Source organism: Acromyrmex echinatior, chromosome 19 (genome assembly GCF_024713525.1).
Source record: "Acromyrmex echinatior isolate Ae372 chromosome 19, ASM2471352v2, whole genome shotgun sequence".
NCBI classification, from domain to species: Eukaryota; Metazoa; Arthropoda; class Insecta; order Hymenoptera; family Formicidae; genus Acromyrmex; species Acromyrmex echinatior.
In genome coordinates this window covers 362496-390313 of record NC_141870.1, presented here as the reverse complement: position 1 = coordinate 390313, position 27818 = coordinate 362496, and the positions used below count along the sequence as shown (strand labels likewise).

The window sequence follows — 27818 nt, the reverse complement described above, 5'->3', positions numbered from 1 at the left end:
AGGGCTGTAATTCAAGAGAAAATTGATAAAGACATGTGGCAACACTGCTCTTAATCAACATTGGCGGGAATGTATCTGAATGGCGGGAGTCAGCAGGACACATGTGAGCTAAGAGCTTACATTCATTATATTTGATCGGGAGCATCAGTGATAGTGATCAGTGCCATCAGGAAACGAATAGGAGCAGATAAACATCTTTCACCGATTTCGTCTTTCTCATAATGGCCCGCAAAAAATATCACGCAGTTAAACGTAACCTCAACACTAAGCGATTAAAGGACGAAGGTTAATGTCGTGTAATTTTTTATATGTATTTTGTTGAGGAATCGCGGCCGCTTAGTTGTTGTTAGCTAGGTATCATTCAGCTTCATCGCTCCAAAAACTGTTATCAAATATTTTGTTTTGCATTTCTCTTTTCTTAAAAATACTAGCTCAATAATTACTACACAATGTAAAATGATATAGTATAGTAATATAAAACAATCTAGGAAAAATATATAGTTTTAATTTTCTAGAAAAAATTATAAAAAAGAACGAAAAAGATATATATTTTTCCTTTAATTTAGCGATAGTATTTATAGTCTGATTTTAGACTGAAAATGTTTTGCATTAGGCTGTGTTCGTAAATATTACCTGGATGCTTCCATGTATCATCTTATCATTATTTAACATTGAAAATAACAAATTTAAAATGATATATGGCATTTCGGATGATATTTCCAATTGTAATTCTAAGGGCCATTTCGACCAACAGCAATTAACTTTAATCGATGGTTTAATCTATTAGAATTGTGAATATTATGATTCACACCTATCCTTAAGCGAAATGACAATGTGATTGGTCAATTCTAGTCTAATTGTTGATTAAAATTAATAGGAGTTAGTCAAAATGGCTCTAAAGCTTAGTGACTTTAGAACATACATATACTGGAAGGGACATACCGTACCTGACCAATATAATAAAAGTGCTCCAACATCTATCTGTCCTTGTTTGCTGTGCGTTTGCGCATATTTTATGTGTAAGCTTTGAATGTGCGTGTGTATGTTCTAAGGCGAGAGTACAAAACTCTTAATGGCTGCGTTCAGCAGAACGTTTATTTTGCAACTGTTGGAAGTTTTCTTTACGCTGATTGGGTTATGCATTTAAATCAATGGTACAATCTCAGCAGAGAATCATAAAACGGTTGCAAAACTCTTCTGCTGAATGCAGCCATTGTGTGCCTTCCAACAAGCGACATGATGCGACATAATGATCATGTCATCTTTGTTTAACATTGGCAAACAACAAGGATGTAATGATCCATTGTATCATTTGTGTCGCTTGTTGGAAGGCATACAATAATAGTCATTGATGCATGTGCATTACGATGAAGCATTCAAACAAGAACAGATAGATGTTGGAGCCATCGACAGTCACCTATGACCGTTTCAATATGTATGTTCTAAATTAGTGACCAACTGTTAGAGATAGTCCCAAGTTAGAGACAATTCCAAATTTTAACTCTTCATTTCACTTTACAATGCGTCCCAAATTAAGGACATGATTATAAATTATCCCACTTTTAAGTGTAAAAATAATATGAAGTAAGTAAAAATAATAAGTGTGAAATATAATTTTCCACTAGTACGTGAAAAATTTTATGATTTTCTTTATTTAAAAATTCAGATATTTATAAAATTACATATCATACATTCAGTAGAAAAGTAATTTTAAAAAATAAAATGTGATCTCGTAACTTGATGTAATTTTTGTTATGACTTGATATGATATACATTAAGTGTAATTAATTATTAACAAATATAATATAATATTATTTATATCTTTCGTTAACTTTAAATTATTTAAAAAATGTTTAAAATTTTTAAAATGTCTATTAAAATTTAATTGCAACAATTTAATATTGAATTTTTTAATGTCCTTTTTGCGTTCTTAAGTAGTTGGGCCACTTTACTTTAAAGACCATAACACAAAAAACTTAAGCAGTAAGTAAATCAGCATGTTGGATTTGCTATTACCTACACTTAGTCTTACAGTCTTTACTGTAAGCTCAATTTGCTTACTGCTTATGTTTTACTGATTAAGTTTTTTTTTGCCGCACCTATAGGGTAGATATAAGATATCGAAATACAATGATGAATCGATTCCATCAATTAAGATTAATTTTAATCTTGATTTAATATACTATTTATCTTTTTCTAATTCTTAGAAAGTGTTGATTCTTAGAATTAGAAAAAGAAAACATAAATCGAATCGAAATTAAAGTTAATCTTTTATACATTGCTGGAACTAAGTTGTATGATAAACTTTGAAATGGAGCAATAAAAGAACATATATGAGTATTCTAATTAAATAACATGACATTATTAAGCAATTAATCGTTTGAAATATTTATATGCTTTACATTTAACTTCTAATTAACTAACTAATTTTATGTGTAACAGCTTTTAATAAGCATTATTCTAATATACTGTAAGAGAGAGAGAGTGATCAAATTCCTTATTAAATCTGAGATTGAATTATGAATAGCCAGCAATTCGTGAATATTGATCTTAAATTCATGTTATTTGGAATGTTATGACAGAGGATGACTCAGATTGCAATGGAAAGAAAATACATCGAACTAGGAACAACAACAATGTAGAATTAGATGGAGTAACAGAAGAAGCTGAATCAAATTCCAGTATAAATTTAGATCTATCGGCATTAGATAGAGTTCCTAAGCAAGCATCAATAAAAAAAAAGATGACTACTGAAACAAATTTGGAAGAAATAGTGTCCGATTTTCATGAGGTTGAAATAGAAACAGATAAAAATGTTACCCTAGAATTTGATAAGGAAAATCATGATCCAGAAATAAGTCAAGAAGAGATAAAAGAAAATCCAGAGAAGAGAATGAAAATGGAAAGTAAAAAAATGCTTGAAAAAGCTCAAAATAAAAAGGCATCTGTTGTAATAGGACGATGCCAATATTGTAAACAGAAATTAAATAATGATATAAAATTGTATCAAGGACACCCAAATGGTGCAGTTGAGGAAGAGATAGCTTTAACTGATCCTAGGCTGTGTTTATTTATTGGAGATGAATCTTTTATAGATCAAAGTGATGAGAGACCACAAAATAAATTAACTCATTTTAGGTGAATTTTCTTTTATGTCTAAACAGCTTTATAAACAGTACACGTAACATTTATTTTTAAAATTATTGTAAAGTAAGGAATATTAATATTAAGAGAAGCATGTATAAAGTTGAATATACTAATAGAAAAATGTTTCTTGTTTTTAGTGTTTATGATATGAATGGACATCTGTGTCCTTTTGATACAGGACTCGTAGATAATAACGTACTGTTGTATTTTTCTGGATATATGAAACCTATTTATGAAGAAAATTCGTCACCCGAAGGAGGTATACCGACAAAAGATATGGGGCCAATAAATGAATGGTATGTTACTGGATTTGACGGAGGAGAATTGGCATTAGTAGGTTTTGGTACTGCATTTGCGGAATATATTTTGATGGAACCGTCTGAAACTTATGCGCCGTTCATGGATGCTGTTAAAGAGAAGATATATATGAGTAAATTAGTTATAGAATTTTTATTAGATGAAATTAATTCAACCTATGAAGACTTGTTGAACAAACTTCAAGTAAGTTTCATATTTTAATATGTATTTTGTATTTCCACATTTGTTTTGTTCATTTTATTGTTTTTGCTATATTTTTGTATTATAGACAGTAGTACCTCCTAAGGAAACGATAACGTTCACAGAAGATACATTGTTACGGCATGCACAATTTATTTGTGAACGAGTTGTGTCATTTGATAAATGTGCTGGTGCTGAAGATACTCTTCTTATTACGGCTCCGTGTATGCGATCTCTTATGAAACTTTCTGGTGTTACGCTGGGTAAGAAATCAGTTGTTCGTCTAACGAAACGTGCACCGAAAGTTAAAACGCCTGGCTGGTCAATGGCTACTACGACCAAATTAGTTAACAATATGTTCGAAAATATTTTCGCCGGTCAACTTGCTAAACATAATAATAATAACAAGGTATATGTTATTATGTATATATTATAATTAATATTTTTTTTCTTTGTATTATATTGTTAAGCATTTTCTTTTCTTTGTTAGTTATTGAAAAGGACGCGATGTCGTGCTTGTGAGAACTGTCTGCAACCTGATTGTGGTAGTTGTCCTGCTTGTAAGGATATGACGAAATTTGGAGGTAAGGGAATTCAAAAGCAGGCATGCATTAGAAGAAGATGTCCAAATTTGGCAATTCAGGTATGATTTAATTTTAAAATATAAAAATTTATTTATTTACAATTATCTCTTGATTATATATAAAAGTAAAACTTAAAAGTTAAACTTTTAAAAATAAATTAACATTTTTTATGATTTTTGAAAATTTATGCATTATAATATTTAATTAAGTATTCGTTTATATAGGAAGCAAATGATTCTGATGAAGAACAATATGAAAATGAAGAGCAATATGAAAGTTTAGCAGAAGATCAAATGGTACAAGAAAGTAAAAATGAAGATTTTAAAGAACTTAAGAAAGATATTGTATGGGAAGAAGAAAATAAAATTGTTGATGCGCAAAAAACATATTATAAATCGGTTACTGTCGGAAATGAAAAAATCGAAATAAACGATTATGTTTTGTTAGAACCTAGAGATCCCACAATTCCTCTACAAATTTGCAAAGTTATGTTTATGTGGGAGACCAAAAATGGAGAAAAACGATTTCATGCAAATCGTCTTCGTAGAGGTACTGATACCATACTTGGTGAAACATCAGATCCTATAGAATTATTTCTGAGCGATCAATGTTGCGAGGCATCATTCAAATCTGTTAGATCAAAGGCAACCGTTATTCATCAAAAAATGCCCGAGAATTGGTCTGAATTAGGTAAGAACATTATATTAAATTATTTATCATTTTAAAGAGATACTGGAATGACGATAATTATCATGAATCAAAATTTTCTAATTTTATTACAAATATTTTTTATTTTGAGAATTAAAATACGCATAAATAGGACATCCGAGTGTATCCGATTTCACAAGAAAATAAAAAAAAAATTAAAAAATTCACTTTTTGACTTATACAATTCTAAAGTTAAAATTTGCTTCATACAAAAAAAGTTTTGTGGCTCATATCAGTAACATAAATCAAAACTAATTAATAAAGAAACATAAAAGTCAACGTAGAATCTAAGTGTAAATTTCGACCTTAGATTAGGTCATCTTCAATATTAGAATAACAATTTAAAACGTTTATTAGATTATAAATTTATCATGTCTCATACATTATATTACGCCGTATCGATTACAAATTTTTTAAGAACTCATAAAAGTTATTGGTATGAGATTTTTTTTTCTATACATTTATTAATATTTAAGAAATTCGTAGGAATTTTTATATGAAAAAAATGAAAATTACCTTTAATGAATCGCTGTGTTATTAATGAAAAAAAAAGGTTGCGCATGACTTCCATAAATGGGATGGTTCTGCTCGTCTGAAACAAAAATTTCAAAATGATTTTTAATTAATACGCTTTTAGCTATAGTAGGTATCAGAATGAAAGAAAAGTATCGAAAACTAAAAAATGATGTCATTTTGAAAATTAAATTTTGATTCTTGTAAATTTTTTTCATCTTTAAAGGCTTATAAAAATGAAAAAAGAAACAATATTTTAATGTAAACCAATGAATAATTTCGATCGGAATCCATTTCGAATAATTTCATAATACGTGCTCAGATTTAGCAAATCCTCTTCTATTTATACATATATGTTCTGTATTCACATACAATTGTTTACATTGTAGGTAATATGGACACAGATAATTATATAAAAGATACAGATGGTAAAACGTTCTTTTATAAATTGAAATATGATCCTGACAGTGCTCGATTTGAGGCTCCACCACCGGATCCCGAATGCCCAGGAAAACAAATTAGTCATCGATTCTGTCCTTCTTGTATCCGGTTAGCTATACTAACACAACAGGATATACCTAAGGTATAAAATACTTAAGAAAAAGTCAGAGAGATTTAAATGATAGACATTAATCTAGAAACTAAATTTCTTTAATCTAAAGTACAATTTTTACCAAAACAATTTTTTAATTACAATTTAATAAGATAATATCTAATAATTATTATTCTTTTCAATTTCTTGGACAATTAAAAAGGTATAAACCATTTAAAATATTTTTTGTTATTACAATTTTGATAAAAATTATTTTCTTTCATTTTACATTTTTTCTTCTATTAAATTATTTTTTATGTACCATTCTATTTATTGTTTTGTACATAAAAAAGTATATTTTGTTTGTGTGCGTGTATATGTGCACGTATTTATTTCTATTGAAATTTATTATTTTGCTTAGAGAATAGGAATGTAATATTTCTTTTGTCTTTTTAGGTCTATAATCAAATAGAAGTAAAAAGCAATAAAGAAGTGATTTATGAGTTAGTGAAACACAAAGGTGAAGAATATAAAGTTGGTAATGCAGTGTTTTTGTACCCAAATGCTTTTATGTTTGAACATAAACGAAAATATCAAGAATCTAAAAATTCCAAGATGAGTTATGTAGATGAAGATACATATCCGGAATTTTATAGAAAAGTAGACGATAAATCATCATTCTCAAATGTTGATACACCTGAACCTTATCACATCGGTTATATTAACACAATATATGCTACGACAACTGATATATTAGTGGCACCGACAGATATTTTTATTAAAGTAAATAAAATGTACAGGCCGGAAAATACTCACCGAGATATAGCGCTTATGGAGCAATCGGACGTTAATATGATTTATTGGAGCAATGAAAGTAAGTTATAACAATTATAAATGTTTTAAATATATTATTCTAAAAATATTAATTTTAATATCTTTAATATTACGAACAGTTGATATTCAAAATAAATGTTATTTATATTGGAAAAAATTCTCTAAAAGTATTTATTTAGCATAAGATTTACTTATATCTTTGAAATATCTTTACTTTATTTACATGTTGTAGTATGCACCGTAAACTTCTCTGTAGTTGCTGGTAAATGCTATCTCGCATATTTCAAAAATATGAGTGAGTCTATTGAAGAATGGTCTATGAGTGGCCCCAACAGATTCTATTTTACTGAAGCGTACAATCCTAAAGAAAAAACATTCGATGAACCACCTTACGACATTATTAATACGAGTAAATCCGGAAAAGGAAAGGGAAAATGTAAATCTACAAAGAAAGTGGAAAGAACTGAAAAAAAGCAGGTTATCGAAACGCCTATAAATTATTCTACTATACCAAGAAAATTGAGAATGTTGGATATTTTTGCTGGTTGTGGAGGTACATTATGTTATATATTTTCATTTTCTCTTTTAGCTTTTTTATCTTCTGTATCTTCTTTACATGTATTTAAATCATATAATTAATCACTTTTATTTAATAGGATTGTCTGAAGGAATGCATCAAGCAGGTGTAGCTGAAAGTCTGTGGGCAATTGAGAAAGAAAGCTCTGCAGCAAATGCCTATCGTTTAAATAATCCGAAGACTATGGTATTTTCAGAGGATTGCAACAAGCTATTACAAAGAGTGATGGATGTAAGTTTCTATTATGTTATATTCTATATCTAATACTAAACAAATTTTCACTATATTAATATTTTGAATAGATATGTAATGAATGGATAATGGATACATTGTCTCTTAATCGTTTTTCTCTTTAAACTTATAAGAAGATTAATATATATATAAAAGAACCATATAATGTGATTATTTTTTGGTATAATTTAATAAAATTTTGTTTTTTTTCTCAGGGCGACCGTGTAGATAATAATGGCCAAAAACTTCCCCAGAAAGGAGATGTTGAACTCTTGTGTGGTGGACCGCCATGTCAGGGTTTCAGTGGCATGAATCGTTTTAATTTACGACAGTACTCATTATTCAAAAATTCTCTTATCGTTACATTTTTATCTTACTGCGATTATTATAGACCAAAATTCTTTGTGATGGAAAACGTGCGAAATTTTGTGTTCTGTAAGAAGAGTATGGTACTAAAATTAACTTTAAGATGTCTTATTCGTATGGGGTATCAGTGTACATTTGGTATTCTTCAAGCTGGAAGTTATGGGGTTCCACAGACGAGAAGAAGGTTTGTTCCATTTTCCTTTATTTGCAATCAAATGTTCGATAATATATCTAATTTTATTTTATTAACTTAACAATTTGTAGGATGATACTCTTAGCCGCTGCACCCGGAGAAATACTTCCAAAGTTTCCAATACCAACACATGTATTCAGTAAACGATGTTGCTCATTAGCTGTAATTGTAGATTCTAAAAGGGTATGTCTTTATATTTTCTGTTTTATATTTATGTTATATATGTACACACACGCATGCACGCATACAGTGAGAATAAAAAAGAAGTAGTCATCGATGAAGTAATATCTATGCGGAATTAATTTAAATTTTGCACTTATCTAACTTTTGACCGATAGACCTCTGTAATATAATAAGTACTCTATAATATAAAAAAGGTGCATTGTTTTGAAATTAAACAAAGAGGTCATTTCTGTAGAAAGCATAAGCATAAACATGGCATTAAAAATTGATATTTTCAAAAGAAAGTTATTACTACTATTTCACTTCCATTTTCTAATTTGTAAAAGTGTTAAAGTATATATTTAAAAAGTATATATTTCATTTCAAAAATAAAAAGGACCCACCCAGGATAAAATTATAAAATAATATGGTAACCGGCACAGTACGAGTCAATGCGTGATTGTTACAGCGTAAAAATACATAAAAACACAAGTATTAGTTAATTAGTATGTACTTTTAAAAGAGATTTAAATTGCGTTAATTATAAAAAGGACACATATATATGCTACTGTTCATAAATTTAGGACCTGCTAGAATTATTGTCGTTTTTATTTTCGAGAGTCAAAAAGAAAATTTTTTCTTCTTTTCTTTAGAAAATAATTAAAATTTATATTCAGTATTAAAATTTATATTCTATTCAATTTTTTTATTTAATCGCCCTTTTTGTCATAACTGTATTCTTTTTTTTACTATCCTTGATACTGAATATTAAAATTTACATATTTTCTATTGGTCATGAAAAAGTTTCTATTTTCATATGGAAACTCTCGAAAAGTAAAAAAATTTTTTAATTCATCTTCTGTGACAACTCTGAATAAGCCGTTTTAAAGAGCAGGCTTCAATTTTCAAATTTATGTTGATTTGAATCACGAAAAACATTTACAATTCAACTCCATAGAGTTTGACTTTGGCCAATTTTCGAGGTTTAAATTTTTGAATCTCCTATCTCGTTTTCTAATATAAACATCTTGGAAAAAAATCAAATGAAGAAAATGAAAGTAGAGATTTTATTTCTTAAACTAACAATGACAAGAGTCTAAAAAGATAATTGTACGATTTTTTTTAACGAACTTGCAACAGTTCAAAGATCATTTTTCAGCAAAAATTTAATGATTCTTTAATTTTATTATTTTATATAATATACGGTCTATCTCAAAAGTATCCGCATATATCTATGTTCTTAGGTATCCTCTCTATTGTAGAAACAGATATTCAGGAGTATCCCCATCAAGTGGCACGAACTAACAGCTGTTCAGTCTGCAATAGCACTGATTGATTATGTGAGCGTCAAAAATTCTTCGATCGTTGTACTTCGCTCGTTCATCTGATTTAGGATTTTTTAAATTTAAAAAGTAACCAAAAGTCACACGAGACTATATCTGAATTGTACGGGGATTGGTGAAGATTGAACAATGCCATGTTTAGTAAAAAAAAAATCTTAAATTAGGTGAGATGAATGAACAATATGATGTTCGGAATTTTCAACGCTCACACAACTGCTTACCTCTACTGTTGGGTGTCGCTTGGTGGGAGTACTTCTCAAGATCTCCCCTAAATACTGAATGCTTGTTTTCCACAACTGACAATGTCTAAGGATAAAGATGTACAGATGATACTTTTGGGATAGATCTTGTGTATGATGATATTGACATATCTAATATCATTAAGATTTTTTATAATGATGTATATTTCAGTATATTACCAATTGTGTTCAAAAGGAATCTGCTCCATACAGAGCAATTACTGTAAAAGATGCCTTATATGATTTACCAGAAATTAAATGTGGTTCAAATATAGAAGAGATGTCTTACGTTGGTGAACCGATAACACATTTTCAAAGGAAGGTAACTATTATAGGAATGCATCTCAGTATATATACATAATAATTAGGAAATCACTTTAAAACCTGCCAATTTTACCGATCTTTAAAAGATTGTATCCCATCTTCAGAGATTGCAGAACAATTTTTCTGGATCCTATATTTTATAAAATTTTGGACAACTAATAGCACACAATCAAGGAACGAAAATGCTCCATTTTATCCGTAAAAAGTTATGAAACTTTCAGAATTTTGACGACCTGTTTCTGTCTTCGCGAAAAAAATCATTCGATGAAGCAGAAAAATAATTTTAACTGTTTCAAAAGTCAAGATTTTATTCTTTAAAACGCATTTAGAAAATTCTCTGGAAGCTCCATGCTTTTAAATATTGACAATATTTGCGGGTTTAAAAATGATTCCTTAATTGTTGTGTGTGGTATATTAAGAAACAAATATTAAAATTTTTATTTGATTCATTTTAGATGAGAGGTAAACCGTATCAATCAAAATTAACGGATCACATATGCAAAGAAATGTCTCCGCTTGTAGAAGCGCGAATGAGCTATATTCCAACTACAAACGGTTCTGATTGGCGTGATCTGCCGAATATTGTGGTGCAATTGAGTGATGGTACCTATACCAAGAAATTGTACGTGTAACGTCTATTGGAATCAGTTTAGTTTAAGTTTTTTTCTAGAGGATATTTTCCCACTCAAAATTCCTAATATCATGTATGGCTAGTCAGATCTCTTTTTTGCTTGATAACCAATTACATTCTGTCCAATATTCTTAAAAACATTAATTATTTCTTTCTTAATAAATCATTGAATTCTTCGATTACATTAATTAATTGACCAAATCCAAATTTTATCTTTTTTTTTTAGGGATTACATGTATAATGATAAGAGAGTTGGGAGAAGTAAGACGAATGCATTTCGTGGAGTATGTAGGTGCAGTATTAGAAAGCAATTGTGTGATCCTACTGATAAACAATTTAATACTTTGATTCCATGGTGTTTACCACATACTGCGAGCCGACACAATAATTGGAAGGGTTTGTACGGAAGAATTGAATGGAGCGGATTTTTCAGTACGACTATCACTAATCCAGAGCCGATGGGTAAACAAGTATGTTGATAAATATTTAAAATGATACACATCTAGGATGCATTTCATTTTGCGCATTGTGCTTATAAGGTCCTGCGCACGATGGAGGAAATATTAGGAATAGGAATAAATATTAAAATTTCAACCTATCAGAAACCGCGTATTCTGATGTAATTGGTATCTGATAGATTGAAATCTTAATATTTATTTCTGTTCCTAATATTTGTTCTATTATGCGCAGACCCTAACTCTCACTTGTCTTTGTTTAATATTTGATAAACTATATTGAAGATGAACTAATGCTTACAACGTATGAGCGTGAAAAAATGGAACGCACTCCTAATAATTTAAAATGATGAAAGTATGAAATCTAATTTTTAATAATTTTATAAAATACTACAAATTGATTCCTATTCTGCAATCTCAATATAGTAGATACAATTTGAACGTAGAAGTTAAAACCCCTCGCACACAAAATGATATAGCTGCATATTCATAGCGGTATTCATTTAAATGAATATTTCTTCGCTTGATGAAATTATGCTTGACACGTTTTTGTACGAAATGAAAGAATCTGGAAGAAAAGTGATATTCTGTCCTGTGAAGCAAGATATTAATCGTTGAAATTAATCACTATTTAGATTATGTAGCCAATCCTATTTACTATTTACTATTTACTATTTACTATTTATATTAACATTAAACTGGAAATATTGTAATTTAGAAAGCTAGAGATGTGATTCACTTAATATCGCAAATACTTCGTTGATCAGAAGAAACGAATTGACCAATCAAAGAATGCTTCAAAGCATTTGCAACATTAACTGGATCATATTTAATGTCATTTTGCGTGCTACAACTTTAATTAATTTTTTTTCTGCATTTTGCGGCCATACAAATTTGTTTGAAAAGTCGTTAATTCTAATCTAATAATTGATTTTCAGGGCCGTGTTTTGCATCCAGTACAAAATCGAGTTGTCAGTGTGAGAGAGTGTGCAAGATCGCAAGGCTTTCTTGATTCATATCGGTTTTTCGGTACAATAACTGATAAGCATCGACAGGTTGGTAATGCGGTGCCACCACCGTTGGCAGCTGCTATCGGGCATGAGATAAGAAAGTGTATCCGTGATATAGCGTTAAACACAGAACCTAAGCCTACGAATAACTGTAGTGCTGAAGCAACAACAAGTAAAAGTGTTGACAATAATTTTAACGAAATTAATGGAAATAACAATGATGGCGAAAACGTGACAAAAACGTACCTGATGTCTCGATAACTCACGATAACACAAATAACAATCTTAATAATGATAAAGATACAGCCGATAATATTTGTGCAGATAAAGAAACGAAGAAAGAACAATTATTAATATTACGAAATAATGTAACAGTTTTTACATTTTATTTCTACATTTCAAATTAATATTCAGTATTAATTTTGGTATATTAAATTCCAATATCTGATTCAATATATATCGAACAGGATAACTACGTTATAATTTATATTTTAAATATTTTTGATACTTCTGTAAACTCATCAGAAACAAATTCCTATTTTGGAATTGAAGCAATCATGTTATATCTGTCATATTCTGTGACTTTTTAAAATCTAATTTTAATATTTTTTAATTTATGCACCATGAAATACATTTCACAATTACTTTTTCATTTAGTGCACATGCATGCAGGTAGGATTCTGGAAAGAATCTATAGTTTTATAGCTTTTATAACTGAAAATGTGAAAATTTGCAAGTGATAAAATTGAATGGGTATTGTTATTATTGAAATTTTCAATTTTTAATATTGCAAGCGACCATATATAGCGAACTTTATTTAACAAATAATAATGACTTATTAATTGTGAATTTTATGTATGAAAATGTTGAAATAGATTTGCAAATGGTTTGTCATAATTGGAGGATAATAATTATTGAATGTTATACAAGTTTTTTTTATTGTATATAAATTTTACAGTAATATCATTACTTGCGAAAAATAAATTTACTGATCATGGGTTTCATATGTGAAAATGTTGAAGTAGATTTGCAAAAAGTCTGAATTATAATTGATGAACATATTATTATTACTGAATATTGTACAAATTATATATTATACACTACAATATTCTATATTATCTTTATTTGCAAAATATTTTTTAATAATTTTTATTAACTATATATGTGAGACATTAGGAATAAGCATCTCGCTAACAGTTTGATGCAAGTTAAATAAATATATTTACTCACAGACGATTCGCTATCAATACTCGTTAGGGGCTCCGTACAATAAAAGGAACAGAGAACAGAGAATAAGAACCTTCATTTCAACCTAGAGAATCAGAAATCATGTATTGCGTGAATACACAGTTTCCGATAAGTTGAAATTCTTATTCTCTCTTCTCTGTTCCTTTATTGTACGGAGCCTCTTGTAGTCCTCTCTTCGCGCGGGCGTCTCTGGAAAACTCGCGACTCTCAATTCTGTCTTTGGATAAAAACTCGCTCGTCTTAGTTCTTTCGAAAACGTACTCGCATTCGAAAAACATTCTCTCCTAACGTTTTCTCAGGGAACGCTTCGTCTCTCAAAATTCAAGAAGAACGCGCTCTCGCGTTGTTTGTATCTAACTCGCGATCGACGCGCCACACGCACACATGCACGTATACCACGCGTTTCTATCGCACACAATCGGTAACGCACACACCTCACGCATATATGTATATAGGTCATTTAAAAAGTATTCGCGGTTTTTTGTTCAATTTTTGAATGAAAAAACCGCAGATACTTTTTAAATGACCCAATATATATATATTTAGTACATACTCTTAGGGGTTCCGTACAATAAAAAGAACAGGGAACAGAGAACAAAAATTTCAATCTATCAGAAATCATGTGGAATACACAGTTTCTGATAGGTTGAAATTTTTATTCTCTGTTTCCTGTTCCTTTTATTGTGCAGAGCCCCTTATAATAAATATGTTACTTTACAAGTAAATATTCTTGTGTTTATCTTAAGTATGTATATACTTAGATTTAAAACGCGTTTTATTTTAGGTGCAAACTCTGGCAAAGGGTACTTTTTAATAAGAGACACAGATGACACTGTATAATATAATAAATCATTACATCTTTGTTGTTTGCTAATGTTAAATGAAGATGATGACAATCACTGTGTTGTTTGCTGGAAAGTACCAAAAGTTAGTCCTTATTAGTACACACACGCACGCACGCACGCACATTCAGTGTTAATTTTTTTTAATGTTTGATACTTCTCTTTATAATCGGAACCACCGACGAGATACTATTAAATACTGTCAATTCTGGGTAAATTTTCGGCTTTATAAAAAGGAGATAATTGAAGAACGCTGACATTACCGACAATTGATATAAATTCGCTATTATTGACATAAATAATAAATATTTGCCTCATACATTATTAAATTCATAATTTTTTATTACATAAATGTTCCATAAATATGCATGCTTATAAAGCTATAATATCCTATTTATTGCAAAAAAAATTAAAATTTTTTCTTTGCAGTTATCATCTTTGTTGATGATCAAACCCTGACGATATAACATTGAAATCACAAGTTTAAAAAAAAATTGAGTATTATAGAGTTATAAATGCATAAATACGTCTACTAAACTAATAAATCATAAAATTAGCAATATTGTCAGTTTTTAGCTCTTAATATTCTTACATTTCAATATTCACAAGGACACGAACTCCCGTAAGGATGTTGGTCTTTAATAGCATCTCGTCAGTGTCGGAACTCATGCTCACTATTCAATAGTGAGAGATGCCAGGGTTAGAAGGTAACACGTTATTACTTGTAACGTTACATTTTTTTCTAATAACGAAATTGACCACGTTACTCTTGTATCATTACTTTTTGATAAATCACGATCGTCTCGGACAAGAAAGATTGTAGGTATTAAATAAATAAAAAACTTTTTGCCTATTTTTTTGTTTTCTTCACTATGCTCGCTTTAGCATAAGAACACTAAAAACTAAAATATTATATAATCAAATACCATAGAATCAAATATTTAAAAGATAAAAATGTTTAAAAATAAATATCTTTCTAAATATCTTTATATACCGTATAGTTTATATTCTGACTTAACATTATCAATTTTAAAAACCTGTTTTAACATTAAAAAAATATAATTGTGCAGAAGACAGGCTTATTCATCGATTTTAGGTTGCAAGCCGATCGCAAGTTTGTTGCGACAGTCAATAGTGAAGTTGATTTCAAAATGCAAGCTTCACATTGGCAACAAACTCAGCAGCTTGCACTAATGTAAAACCGGCGTGCATTATAGATTTTCAGTACAGTCAATGGCTTAGTTTCTACCGAGGGTTTAAACCGGATCAGAATGTAAGAACCAACCAACTACAGTCGAGTATTCCCCTGTCGTTCGACTGTAACAGAGGAATACTCGACTGTAGTTGGTTGATTCTTACAATCTGATCCAGTTTAAACCCTCGGTGGAAACTAGGTCAATTATAGAATATATGAACGTAGGTGAATTATGGAAATATATAAATTATGGAATATCGTAACCAATGAACATGTTAGGAGCCTGTGAGTTTATTAGTTGGCATGTGCTTTCAATTGCTCCTTTTTTTAATTTTGTAATTATAATTCCTGAACGCAGCCTATTTTTTTCAGCACTAGCAGTGAATAAAAGTGAATTTTGGAGCACAGCCAGAAGTATGCGCATATGGCCATAGAGTATGAAAATGTGATTCGCATCGTAGTTTTCGCAGTACATAATTTGTAGTTGTGACAAATTTCCTAACCTGAATTATCGTTAACGATTAATATCTTGTTAATATTTTATTTCACGGGACAGAGTGACGCTTTTCTCGATCAAATTCGTTCGTTTTGGACATAAACGCGTCGAATGAATCTAATTTCATCGATTTTTTGAAGCGACATGGCTAAACTGAACAATTATCAATATAAATAGTTAATTTGCGAGGATATAAAAAACTTATGAAAGAGGGTAAAATTAAAGTATACATATATACGATTAAATACATAAAAATGTGACTTTGATCAGTGCGCGAGCAAGTCGAAAAGCTTCTCAATTTAGTTTTCTGTTTTTTGCAGTCGAACAAAGGTAAGAGAGATAAAGTTAAATGTTTCTTCTAGTGTTACTGAAATGACAATATCGAAAATAAATTAGCTTGATCTGTAAAATTATAATATAATTATTTATGTAGTACATATTATTTCCCTTATAAGGGACACGTCCCTTTTGAATATCTGTAAAGAATACTTGGGTGCAAATTCGCACCCAAGTATTACTTGTAAAGTAATTTAGTTTAGACGATATTAATTAATCATTCAATTGTTTAGTTAACTCTTAAGCCAGTGGCTTAAGAGCGGCACTTGTTTTCCTGCTGGATTGCTAACTGGATTAGAATCTTGCCACCATTGACCATAACAAATTTCAACATCTTAGCCAATATGGTAGCAAGAATTTAATCCAGCAAAAAAACAAACATTGTGTGCCAACGGTTTTATTTGTAAATATATTTCGGTCTTGTTTAGAGTTTTTTTTTTATTTAAATGTAAGAACAAGAGTCGATAGAGAAATTTAATATTGAAAATTTAATATTTAATAAATTGTGAAACATGTATTTCTGCTTCTATTTTTTAAAACTTTATTTTGAAAAATATACAGGGTGTTTTTGAAAATTTGTGACAAGCTGAGAGATTTCTTAAAATTAATTAATTCGTTAAATATGCTATGTAATAGAGTCAATAATATTTCCTCGAAACAATAGGCATCGATTTTTATCAAATGTTTTTGAGAGTTATATAATACTAATGAGGTTGCCATTTAAAAAATTTGTTGCAGTAAAATACATAAAAATTTAAAATATTTTCTTCCAATCTAATATTATAGAAATTGAGCAACATTCAACAAGATCAAAAAACTGGCATCTTTAAAGAAACACTGGATACAAATTATCTAACAAAATTAGCTTGACCAGATTTATTATCTTTCTAGTGTGTTCTTCAGATTTTTCAAAAATGGATTTACGTAATGATATTAAGAAGGCAACAGCACTTACTTCCTTAGACAACGATGCTAAATTCTATTTATTGCAAGAACCAAGTCAGGCTGCAAAAGATAAAAAAATGAATGAAAGGCCAGTGAGGAAACCACGAAACATACATGTCAGTATATATAGTAAATGTTTCACTCGTTATTAAAAATAATGTACTTTAATTATTATACATCTTTTTAAGTAAAATAATTTTAAGAAATTTTATTCTTTGTTAATAAATTGCTAATTAGTTACTAAACTTTATTTTCTAAAAAGAAATCCTTTTCTTAAAGGTATCTCGCCTGTACAAATACTTTTGCAGTCATTGTATGTTAACACATACATAAAAAGTAATATTTGATTTCATATATGCAGTGTACTCTAAAAGTCCAGATATATAAAACGATATATATTTGAAAACGATCAAATATAGCGAAAAATATGTGAGAAGCAAAATTGTAAGACTAAAAAAATATACCTAATAATGATAAGAGTTTGAACGAAGTTTGCAAGATCATATGAAGATCAAGTTAAATTTAGAATATTCTTTTTTTTATTTGCATATTCTTGTAGTTTATTTCCAGAACTTTTCATTATAATAAAATATTGTTCCTCAAATATCAAAGGATTTTATTGTCATGTCGTGTTCCCTTGTTAGAAGTCAAGCATGTTTTGCAAAATCATGCAATTTAATGCTGAGCATAAAGTTTTGACTAGTTGCTGAAAACGTAATATATAATCATACGTATTCAACAATACGAGAGCAGATTTGAAACATTTCGCGTCAGCAGATTCAGAATAAATGGACAACAATTGTTGCTCATTTTGTTGTCAGCAAAATGACTTCCATTCATGGAAAACTTTTTGATTTATTATTCATTTTCATAAATCGTTGACAAATACATGGCAAGTTGGCAGCAATACATGTTGAATTCACGTGATGTCCTATCACAGGCAAATGACTTATACACCTTGTTCTAAATTTGCTGAAAACTAATGCGCTTTATTTTCAGCAACATCGCAGCAACAACACAGACAGGTAGCTATCAGGGTTGCATTACACCCTTTGGTACCTCTGAAGAAAACACCCGTGAAAATCTCAAAAGTATTATAAAATATTTTTCCGTTAAGTACCTCTCATGTTATGAAGTTTGAAAATTACAGTATTGTCAGCATTAGCATTACCCAAGGAGATTGTTCTTATTTTCAGTTTTAATGCATAAATGAAAATAAGAGGAACAACCTCCAACGGTCTTGACTTTGATGTATGTTGTCAAGATTATGAACAAAAGATTTCAAAAAGATAAAAGAACATGCAATAGAAAATGAACATTTCTAGTCGAAAAATTCAACTTAACTTTCATCTTGGTCTTGAAGTCTTTATTTAAAGTCAAACCCTTATCATCAGCAGGTACATTTCTTTAGCTCCATAATTTTGTTTATACATTTTTCGCTTTAGTTTAGTCATTTTCGAAATATTTTAGCTTTTTTGAACTTTTAGAAGATTCTGTATATTATTTATAAATAATTATTCGCTCATTTAATTTCAGTTACTAGAAAACTCTGAGTCATCAGAGAATGATGACATGGATATAAATATATGTAGTAGAGTAAAACCTACTTTCGACAAACATGAAGTCTCTGCTGCCGTTAAAGAGGTAAGCAGATATTCTTATCTATTAAAAAGGTAATTAAGACATTAACAAAAATACATTTTTCATTTTAATCATAAATAATAGCGATAGGATTTTAAGGTAAAATTAATTTCTGTGTTAAAAAATATATATTTAAGGAAAAATTTAATAACTTTATGTTGTTTAAACATCAACTGCACATCAGTATAAAAAAGCTAAATAAAAATAAACATTAATTTTTAAAGATTAATTGAGATGTAGTTAAAAAAATTAAATTAATATGACATAGGTAAATGGTGGACGTGACCTTTCAAATAAACATTGGGAAGAGAGTTTCTTCAGAAATCTTAAAAAAATAATGCAATGTGAGAAAGACATATCTCAAAATTCTTCCAAATATGATAATATAAAAATAAATCAACCTAAGGTTAATAATTTAAACGATATATGTATTAAACAGAAAGATAAATTATATAAAAATGCTGCAATTATGGGTCTTTTGAAAACCAATAAAATTTCACTACAGGATTTAATTATGAATGAAAACCCAATAAGGAAAAAAGACGAATTAGAAACGATGGTAAGCATAAGTAACATACATTATAATTTTATTATAACATTATATTATGAATATTATGTTTTATATATATATATATATTACACATTTGATACGTATATTCAAAGACAGTAGTCTGAACGTAAAAAAAAAAATTTTTCACCTTACATCAGCATGAAATCACATTCAGTGGATGTATGGACACTGATAAATGCCATGTGGAATCAGTTCCTCTTCGTGAAGATCCTGAAATCTGTGTTCACCCTTTACAAATGGGAATAGATGAAAAACAATTTAAAAATATAGATTTTTCTGTACCACGAATTGGTAAGAAGATAAAAGTGACACCACAAGAGCATTTTCTTGAAGCGACTGATGATGCTTCCTTTAATTTTGTAAAGAAGAAAGACAACAGTACATAATTTATTATTATTTAAAAACAAAATTAGCAAAATTAGCAAACGTTGTTTCCTACATGCATTAAGAAATAATATATATATTAGACTTGGATATGCAAAATATAATATGAAATATGTTTGACTTGGATATGTAAAAGATAACACTGAAATAAGTTAATCTTAATTTCTTACAATTATACGAAATCAATGTATATATTACGGTTGCCATTTTTTGACTAGTGGTCTGTTGGAGATTGATGGTCCTTCTGCTAGAGATTGATTATCACTTACAATAATTACCACGAAATTATTGTCTTGTAATATTCTCTCTCTCTCTCTCTCTTTCACGCACACACACATGCGCGCGCGCGCGCGCGCACACACACACACACCACACACACACACACACACACAAAGAGAGAGAGAGAGAGAGAGAAAGAGAGAGCGCATATAAAAAAAGGGCTTTATATCCAAAGCTCATCAAAATCAATGAGAGAGCTCCAACGGTCCCTTGTTAGAAACGCACAGTAAATTACTATATTAATATCACAATTAAATTTGATGCTCAATAGGCATCTATTAAAGAAATCTCAATTGGAAATCTGTGAATAAATTTATTTATTGCGAAAAATATTATCTCGTCGCGTAGTTAAAATAATTACACATATACAGTATATAAATTCACATGGAATTATTTAAGCACTAAAGATTCCTTTTCGACTGTCATGGGCTTTTTTTTATCAGTTGTGTATTTACATGTACAATCCAATAAGATTCTCGTTGTTAAACGGTTAATTGAAGATATTTCCTGTAAAGTTAAAGATTCCTTCAAATAGCCAATCTCTAACCGAAGATCAGAGAAATGGCACCCGATGTATATTAAAGTATATAGTCATTATGGGATATAAAATTGCAGGTATATTTGTCAAAAAAAAAAAAATCAAAATAAAGATAAATACAAAGCTGTTGAAAGAAATATTACATTAAACAAAAATCTGTTATGTTATGTTTGGACATTGCTATAGTAACAAGGTATTCTAATAGTTCCACACATATAATGATTTGCGAAAATTAACTGTATTATACAATTATCAGTAATCTATTTTTTGTAATAACTAAAGTTGCCGTAGACCTAGAAAACCTGGTAAAGTGGAAATTTAAATTGATCATGGAAAAATCACGGAAAAATTTAAAGGAACCTAAATTTTGAATTTTTCCTTACAATTCTTTTAAATGCTCTTATATTATATATAAAGAGTATTTACAATTTTTTAAATATGTTTAAATATGTTACTACAAGGAGACTTTTCTTGCGTTCATTTCTTGTTTGCAACATTGTTTTTCCATAAAAACTAGAAATTTATTGCTGTAATCGTCATCAAAACTACATTTACATGGCAAACTCCTATATAAAATATTAGGCCGCGTTAGTTCATTTTGGTATATTCATCTAGATGATAATATGATAGAAACATTAGCCACTGATAGGAAAATGAAAGTCCTATATTCCAAAATTGACTGCCTGTACTAAAAATCTATAATGTAATATAAACTGTAGCATTTTCAACACTGGCAATAAATTTGAAACATAGCCAAAGTGAGTAAAAGAAGAATTAAAAATGAATTTTAAACTGTGTATTTTAAAAAGAATGAATATTACGTATTCTTAAGCATATATAAAACGTATTTTACGGCGAATTTCATTGGATGTATTAGAGCGCATGGGTGTATATAAAACCATTAGTACACTGATTTAATTTGAATGTAAAAGTAAATTGAAAGTTATAAGTTGTATATATATAATTCGCAGTCTCGCGTAAAGGAACCACGATAGTGTCGCTGCGCTTGGTTTAGCGCCGAGACACTACCGTGTCTTCTGATGAATAATATAAAAATAGAATTATACAGAAATTTATATAAAAATTTAAAAAAATTAGAAAATTTCTGAGAAAAATGTTATAATTCTGACAAAAATTTTTCATATAATTTTTTAAAATTTTTATGTAAATTTTAGAATTGTTAAAATTCTATATAATTTTATAACTTTAGAAAATTTCTCAGAATTTTTATATGAAGAATCTATCTTAGAATATGTACGATTAAGTAAACAGAGAAGAAGAACAAACACCAAAACAATAATTATCTTTGATTAATATCAAAATGTTACTTTCTGATACCACATGAAGATATTTCACTAGTACGCATCACTATAGATTTGTAGCTGTAAGGGCTGGCATCGGGCTTAAGTCTATGCCACAAATTAATTCACTACTAGAAAAGAAGATAATTACTCAGAGAACTACACAGAGAATGACTATTTCTCTCTCTTTCTATCAAGTCCTCAGCTTCTCTTGTATAGAGTTTCTGTAGTAAGAGTTAAGACATCTGTCTTGTGCACTCATGTGCGCATACAACATCCGTCATTGATAGGGAACATGAGTATGAGATAAAGAACAATATTCATAGTTCGTTCTTATTTCAAAATCGTCTTAAGATGTTAATACAGTCTTCTGATTGGCTTATGATATCTTTGGATTGTACTTGACAGCCTCAAATATAAGAACAGGGCCATAACAGAAAGGCTGACTTATAAACTTAAGATAGTATCTTATGACTTAAGTATTATGTCTATAGTAACGCACAAGAACTGTCTTATGACTTAAGGCCATAGTACCTAAAAAAACTTAAGCAATAATACATAAGCAAGTTGACCAATCACTGTAAAGTCTGTAAGGCTGTAACGGCCGTGTTCCAAAATTACTGCCGGCACTGAAAATGCTACAGTTACGTTATGTACACTACAGATTTTCAGTACTGACAATTAATTTTGGAACACAGCCAACAAAAGCAGTAGCCAACATGTTGATTTCCTTATTACTTACGTCTTACTGCCTTAAGTTTTTTGTGTGCCATGACCCTATGAATACCAATCAAAGTGAAAAAACAAATTATAACAAGCTGTTTTACTGTCTTACTATCACTTTCGTTTTCTGAATATGATGGAACTCTTATTAAAGGAACTCTCGTATGAACACCATCTATCCTACAAGTCTATGGTCTTATTGTTTTAAGTTTTTTTTTGTATTATGGTCTTTAGTGACGTCATGTTTATTAGCGCTATCTGCAACTCCGCAAACAGCTTGTAGCTAAATAATGCAGCACGAATAACATTTCTCCGAACACATTCCTGTTGTAAATCCTGCACAAGAGAAATCATTATCTTTGATTTTGTATTTAAAAAAAAAAGTCCTTTCTTGTTAAATAGTAGAATTTATTTTTTTTCATGATTTTTTCATGATTTTACAAAATATTTTATACATCTGTCTTTCAGAATAGACTATTGTTATAATTTCGCTATAAATATGAATGATTATCTTATATTTTCATTTTGAAATATGTTACACAAATTATTACTTAGAGCCTTAAAAATTGTCATCTTTATAAATGCAAAATTTATTGTATACTATTAATAATTCAAGATACAATGCACTGACATATAAAAAGATATACAAAAAGATGATTAAATATACAATTATATCGTTCTATTTATATTTGAGTATTGATCAACATGTTTATATCAATTTATCTCAGTAGTAAATACAATACAAACATAATAAATATAAATTAAAAATAATTAAATAAAAAATATAAATTGAAATATACATATATTTTGTATATCATGTTTTGAATAGAGAAAATTAGACGTGTTTAAGTGTTTTATTTTGACTTACAGAGGATATTGTTAGCACAGAATAACGAACAGAAATAAGCTTCAAATATAAAAGCTGTACACATCGACTTTTTTATCTCGGCACATGGTAGAGGTACATATATGAGCTTTTTTACGTAACAATCAAAACAGGTAGTTTTACATAAGTAGCAGCATTTTGCTTCATCCAAATAATCCACCAATGTATATGGTATTATACTTGCATCATACGTTATCCTATAGATATAAAAATTAAGATATATAAAAATTATCTTGATCCATTCATCATATATTTCAAGTTTAATTATGCGATATAAAAAAAAAGAAAACAAGAACCTAGACTTTAGAATGGTCTTAGCTGACCATTCAACAAGACTTGTCATCTTTACTGTCATTGCACTATCATTTACACAAACATTATTTTTAATGTCGTAGGATTCCATAAACGGATTCTCTGTAACATCTAAAAGCTGTAATCGCAGATATGTGATGGTCACTGGTAAATACGACAAACGGTTTCTTGCTACATCCAAAATTTTCAGATTTCGTAAAGTTCTAATATTATGTGGTAGATGCGTCAATGCATTTTGGCTAACCTTTAGATGTACCAAGGCATTTAGGTTTTTAATCTGTGTTGGCAATTCAGTTAACTGTGAATAATCAAAAATTATTATAACAATAATAAATTTATAGACAATAGAATCTGCTTTATTAATTAATATAATTTTTAAATTTAATTGGATACTTACTAAATTACTACTTATATCTAAGAAATGCAAATTATGCTTAATGGCAGTTTGCTCTAGCCATGTCCACTTTGATTTAGGTGATTTTCCAAGATTATTTTGCGACAATAAAAGTTGTTGAAGATGAGGTAAGGTGCCTAGCTCCTTTGGCAAATAGGAAATGTTATTGTCCGACAAATCTAGAATTCTTAGACTTTGCAAACGCAAAATTTGCCGATCAAATGACTTTCTGCTCAGTCCACTTAAAATTAGTTGCTCTGTAGTTCTTGGGAAACCCTGTAAGGTTGGATACTCAGACTTTTTCTTTACTACAACTTTGACTTTTCCCATGGAGAATTGACTCGAGTTGAAAGACACATTAGGCATAACTGTGTACTGGTTTACGAGAACGTCATGCTGAGAATGTCTATTTATTATTTGATTCAATATATGAAGAAAACTTTTCAATTGAATTGAATCACTCTGAATTATCAGATCGTGACAAGGTTGTATCAGTCTTATTGTAACTTTGCCATCGGCGATAAACTTTGTGAACACTTGTTTTACATTATTAACAATCTAAAAATAAAAAGAAAGATGATTATCAGATATATTCTTCAAAAATAAAATGAAATAAAAATATGGAATTTAGATTCTGCTGAAAGTATGAAAACTATTAAAATGATATAAGAGTTAATTAAAGTCTAAAAAAATCTACAATGAGCTTAAGGGCTATACATTTTCTGTAACCATTAGACATATCGTAAGAATTAATCAATCAGAACTCAAAATTTGTGATAATTTTTTAATGTGGTTGGCTAATTCTTATGATACATCTTTTACAGATTACTGTTATAAAAAGTGTTTATAGAGCCAGAAGCACATAGAAAAACTAAGGTGGTAAAACTTGAGCAATAAACGAATTGGTCAATCACAATAGAGTACATAAGGTAATAAACCTTAGGTTCTCTACTGTAATTAGCCGAATCGTTCACTGCTTATGTTTTATTTATGTTTTTTAGCTTAAAGTTTATTCTACAGTAGTCACAAGCACAGTTATAATTGTAAATGTAAGAATTGAATCAATCATGTCAAATATGAGGAGAATATTTGACTGATTTGTCAATTCTTACAAGTACAATCATGACTATGTTTACAATCATGGCTACTACAGAACAGGCATGAGAATTAACTAGTTATAATTAAATATGAGGAGAATATTCGACTGATCAATTTTTATAACTACAACCATTTATAACTATGCTTACTCAATTGTAAAATGAGATTAAAGCCTGGAATATAGACCTTTGTATAATGCATAATTTATAAGCATGAGAGAATTAACTAATTAATCTTTTATTTTATAGAAAAAAAGAAAATGAAGGACTTTAATTGATTAATTTTTTTATGTATTGAATTCTTATGTACTAAAGAATCATCGAGTGCTCACTGATTGAACACAGCTATTACTTCTATTATAGACAGTCTATAAAATCTATTTTATAATGCATAGGTGTAAGAGTTAATCTATCATAATCGAATATAAAAATATTCGACTGTGTTTGATAAATATTTACAACTATAGTCAACTACGACTATGATTATGCAATTGTAGAATGAATTTGCTGAAAAACAGACGATTAGATTCTAGTATTATTGTTAACTACCTGATATTTGATGCCTTGCTTGTTCTGTCGTGTTTGCAGATACAGGTATACGTCGTCGTCTTTGACGGATTTCTTAGTGAATGCCAAGATCGACTGTGATCTTCTCTGCGAGCAGACAGATAATATTCTATCGTGGATCTCGATATAGCAGTGAAACTTCATAATCGTTCACTATTCCATACACCAGTAAATCGTCGAGTCTGAGACAACGTCAAATGTAATAAGCAGTAATGAAAAAAAATTAAGGTAATTCTTCAGAATAGCTATCTCACTTCCGATTTTTAATGAAATTAGGCTCATTCGACGCGTTTTTGCATAAAATGAAAGAATCTGGTAGAAAAAAGTCCGGAACTGTCCTACAAACCGAGATACTGAATGTTAAAGTTGACAACTATTGAGGCTAAGTCAATAGTTGCAATTTTGATGAAATTAGGCTCATTCGATGCGTTTTTGCGTAAAATGAAAGAATGTGCCAGAAACAAGTCCAGGACTGCGGAGCAAGATATTGAGTGCTAAAGTGTTACTATGTAACATGATCATTAATCTGTTATATAGACAGTAGGTATATAGATTAATGTTTATCGGTTCGCCCTAAACAAAAGAAAATTAACATATCCTATTCGCTTGAGATCTAACCTAGAAGTTGCAGTGTAAATAGTGTCCGCTTGGGATATTTCTAACTTGTGAGAATAGTATTTTTAGAGCGGTTTTTTTGCTGTCTAGATTGCAATTTCTAGACAGTTAGGTCCCAAACGGGTAGAACATGTTATTTTTCTTGTTCGGGGCGACGTAACCGCCGCGAATCAATAAACACTACTGTCTATACACTCCACATAATAGATTTCCTAACCTCCAATAGTTATCAACTTTAATGCTCAATATCTCGTTCGTAGGGCAATGCCGGACTTTTTTCTGTCAGATTCTTTCATTTTACGCAAAAAACGCGTCGAATGAGTCTAATTTCATCGAAATCAGAGGTAACTATTCTGAAGAATTACCAAAATTAAAGTAACTTCTAAAACGCCGCAATAACAAGTGTTATACAGGTTATATATAACCTGTGCTATAACCAATTAAATATTTTTCTCTGTTCTTCTCTTAAGACTTTTTCTTCTTAAAGGTTCCTATTTTGATTTCCGACTCTGATTCACTAAAAGGCGATAAAATGGTCCACTAAATCCGGTATTCCGGTGTATGGCTCTTCATGGAGCAAAGACCACATGCATAAACAATAAGTCTGTCGCGTTATTCGAAATCCCCCCCCCCCCAATTTTTGAACTTAAAATGAGATAGATATATATTTGAGTTGAAAGGAGAAAAAGCGAAGATGATGAATACAAAAAGTACAAGTAACACGAACAAACCAGGCAAACTATTTCCTAGAAGTTTGGTAACTTTTATCTAGTTCCAAGTCAAGTTGGCAACAGGAGATCGCTAGTGAGTGATACATCAATAGAGCGAAACCTGAAAGTGATTATCTCGACCTTTTTCGTGTATCAAACCTCTTAGGCCGGGTTCACACCCTGACGGAAAACCAATCAGAACTCACAGTAGTAGTCGGTACATTTTGCTTCTGTTCTGTTTTTCCGCGAGTTCTGATTGGCTTCCGCTTTTCCGTCAAGGGGTGGTGAACCCGGCCTTATGCTGGATTCACACTGGATCCGACGTACGTCGTACGACGCTCTGCAACCAATCAGAAAACAGAATTTTATTTCGTAATCGATCCAGTGTAAA

General features: G+C 29.8%; 3 protein-coding genes across 17 annotated transcripts; 2 read left to right on the top strand and 1 right to left on the bottom strand.

Annotated features, from left to right (window-relative positions):
• The first annotated feature begins 12 nt into the window (after positions 1-12).
• Dnmt1a (DNA methyltransferase 1a) lies at positions 13-15290 on the top strand. The gene is given in 17 exon segments (XM_011058175.2): positions 13-285; positions 2583-3138; positions 3285-3648; positions 3734-4054; positions 4136-4288; positions 4454-4919; positions 5840-6033; positions 6439-6856; positions 7049-7369; positions 7473-7624; positions 7840-8174; positions 8255-8366; positions 10100-10249; positions 10707-10873; positions 11109-11352; positions 12276-12578; positions 12581-15290. Coding segments are annotated over 17 exon segments (4494 nt in total). The 5' UTR covers positions 13-221; the 3' UTR covers positions 12755-15290.
• Positions 15291-15931: 641 nt separating this feature from the next.
• On the top strand, positions 15932-23806 carry LOC105147281 (uncharacterized). 9 transcript variants are annotated; one of them, XM_087416000.1, is made up of 6 exons: positions 15932-16067; positions 16189-16458; positions 17356-17525; positions 18946-19053; positions 19319-19609; positions 19759-21607. In XM_087416000.1, the coding sequence occupies exons 3-6, from the start codon at positions 17379-17381 to the stop codon at positions 20005-20007; spliced, it is 795 nt and encodes a 264-aa protein (XP_087272126.1). In that variant the 5' UTR covers positions 15932-16067; positions 16189-16458; positions 17356-17378; the 3' UTR covers positions 20008-21607. The 9 variants fall into 9 exon arrangements, with proteins under 9 accessions (XP_087272126.1, XP_087272127.1, XP_087272125.1 ...); XM_087416001.1 differs by having other exon boundaries at positions 15934-16046; XM_087415999.1 differs by having other exon boundaries at positions 15934-16101.
• On the bottom strand, positions 22932-27433 carry Lrr47 (Leucine-rich repeat 47). 7 transcript variants are annotated; one of them, XM_087415992.1, is made up of 5 exons: positions 27083-27433; positions 26357-26440; positions 26085-26284; positions 24442-24996; positions 23234-24342 (listed from the first exon to the last, which is right to left on the bottom strand). In XM_087415992.1, exons 3-5 carry the CDS (start codon positions 26244-26246, stop codon positions 23701-23703), a joined length of 1359 nt encoding a protein of 452 aa, XP_087272118.1. In that variant the 5' UTR covers positions 26247-26284; positions 26357-26440; positions 27083-27433; the 3' UTR covers positions 23234-23700. The 7 variants fall into 7 exon arrangements, with proteins under 7 accessions (XP_087272121.1, XP_087272118.1, XP_087272119.1 ...); XM_087415995.1 differs by adding an exon at positions 22932-23182 and having other exon boundaries at positions 23715-24342; positions 26085-27430; XM_087415993.1 differs by lacking the exon at positions 26357-26440.
• Between the last annotated feature and the right edge of the window lie 385 nt (positions 27434-27818).